This window comes from Plasmodium inui (genome assembly GCF_000524495.1).
Source record: "Plasmodium inui San Antonio 1 unplaced genomic scaffold supercont1.75, whole genome shotgun sequence".
Classification (NCBI taxonomy): domain Eukaryota; phylum Apicomplexa; class Aconoidasida; order Haemosporida; family Plasmodiidae; genus Plasmodium; species Plasmodium inui.
The window spans coordinates 8052-10463 of record NW_008481909.1 but is presented as its reverse complement, the minus strand read 5'-3'; the positions used below and the strand labels follow the sequence as shown (position 1 = coordinate 10463).

General features: G+C 35.3%; 1 protein-coding gene across 1 annotated transcript; it reads right to left on the bottom strand.

Annotated features, from left to right (window-relative positions):
• Positions 1-1475: 1475 nt before the first annotated feature.
• C922_05455 (hypothetical protein) lies at positions 1476-2162 on the bottom strand (the record flags this gene model as incomplete). The annotated part of the gene is made up of 2 exons (XM_008821026.1): positions 1476-1972; positions 2021-2162. The coding sequence occupies 2 exons, from the start codon at positions 2160-2162 to the stop codon at positions 1476-1478; spliced, it is 639 nt and encodes a 212-aa protein (XP_008819248.1).
• Positions 2163-2412: the final 250 nt, after the last annotated feature.

Below are 2412 nucleotides of genomic sequence, written 5' to 3'. Positions count from 1 at the left end.
TATATATGTGACTGCTCCTTTAATATTATAATTTCACAGTCGACTTCAAAAACTGCTTCTACTTTCAGAACACTCGACACCCCCTGACATAAGAATGTGGCCATAATTTATTCGATTTTCGTAAAAAATATATAAGAGAGTCTTTAAATATATGAACAAAATTTAGAATTAATTCTCTGCTTTTTAATAAAAAGAACATTCCAGTAATAACGCCCTATTTAAATTAAAGAAGGCGCATACATAGGCAGAATATTTTGTATCATTCTTAGTATTCCTTGTGTTAAATCATTCCACAAGTTATGTATTACATGAATATGGTAACTGTGTCGTGGTATCCTATGCTAGCAGGGGGTTCCTCAATTTATTATCTTAATATTTACATGTATCCCTTATAATCCCCTGACATTGTATTAAACAATGTGTCCTATTCTTAGGGAATAACATCATCATATTTTAAACTTTTCTTTTCTCTTTGCCTATATTTTATCATTTCTTAAGTGTTCAAATTATCCTTCTGAAGTTCCAACATTAATAACCATACTTCTACAACTTGATCACGATAAACATTATGTAGCAATGGCTTAGGTGCCAGGTAAATCATCTTTCAACATGCACATCTTTTTTAGATATGTCCTTTATTCCATGTTTATTCACCAATTGACGCCCCTAAAATTAACGTCTACGTTGTGACTCCTCATTCAGACTTCCTCCTTGCGTTGGAGAGGAATTCACAAATAACAATCATAATTCCGTTTAAAACGGTGTACTGTCCTTAGCGAATTTCCTTCTTAGAGGTATATCCTGCTTCATTTATCAGCCGAAATTGTGATATTATAGAGAAATACATATATTATGTGATCTTATATGCCTGTAGGTAGCTTACGCGCAAAAGTCTGTAGAAAACTACAGTTACATATACATTATTCTTCCTTACTAAGAAGCATGTGAACACCAATTTAAAGGGAAGTTAATTTCTAATTGTGAAATGTTTACTATTAAACAAAAGTTTCAAAGAAACAAACTAAAAAAATTGAGTTAACTCAGAAGAGAAGCCACAGATATAGAGAAACTTGTCATTCCTTACAGAGAGAAATTCAAAAAGATGTACCTCATTTACAGATAAACTACCAATCTAAGTAGCTTCCATATTTCACATAGATATTATTCCCTTACGGCTGGATATTTATGGGCGCGATAGGGACGTCACAAATGCTATATTATGGAAAACTCCGAAACGCTATTCTTCTTTTTTTTGCTCCTCATTTGGGATCGCTGGGCCGTAAGATTATGAGATCTCGGTTCTTCCAAGTCAATTTGTTCGACTATAGCATCGAAGCGAAGCATACGTTTTTCCCTTTCCCTTTCGTACATTATTAACCTGCGCGATAGTTGTTGGCACTGGCACATATATATGTGGAGAATAACTCATTCTATCACTCTCTTGGGTAACTTCTTCCATTTGACAAATCCCATTCTTAGTCGCCCCTTCTTGGAATAATTCTTCCATCGAATTCTTTTTTCGCAAAGGTCTCTAAAGATTCCCTAAATTCAGCAGCCTCCTTCTTGCAATTGTTCAAGAAATTCACTAATTCCTGTTTTGTCAACTCATCTTTCATGATGAAGCCGTTGAAAAGTTTACTGTATTCTTCCTCCCTCTTTGCTAGTACGTCAAAACAACTGCACATGACACTATCCCAATGAGTGAAAGCAAGTTTTTCCCTTACCCGATGTTTTTGTTTTAACTCTTCGTAATATTCAAATAGAGAAATGAGCATTTTGGACATGGTTTGTACCTCTAAAGCATATGCGCGCTTCCACATTTTAATAATTTCATTCTTCGAAGGGACTTCTTGCATATTACTGATCAGTTCGTCTAGTTCCTCCTCTGTCACGTCGCTAGTAGATATCATTTCACTTGCCCAGGAGGTAGGCGAGAAAATATTACAGAAGTCATCTTCCTCTTCATAGTCCTCTTCAATAATTCGATCTTAATCCAAAGAGTCCTTTTCTTCATTTTCACCTAAATCCATCTCATCAAACACAGATAATACGTCATCATCGGCTTCTGAATCAGAGGAACTTACATTCTTATCTGAGTCTCCTTCTCTGGAACATCCATTTTCATTTAATTCGGATAAGTTTCTTTCTTGTATCTGGACCATTATCTTGCTGTCCGGGGGGGTTACCTCCTGCGAGGAATTTTTTAAAAAGCTTTGGAACAACAAGTGGCGTACACATTAGGCATATGTATAATACTTATAGTTCAGATGTATAGACTACTTCCTACATCTAAACATCCGGAAGAAGCCGTATATTGGACTCCATGTAATGGCAGAATTAGAAATTGTGAGAGGGTGCCTATTATTTATTGCAGAAATCTTTACTCCATATAGCTTACTAGTAGCAACATAT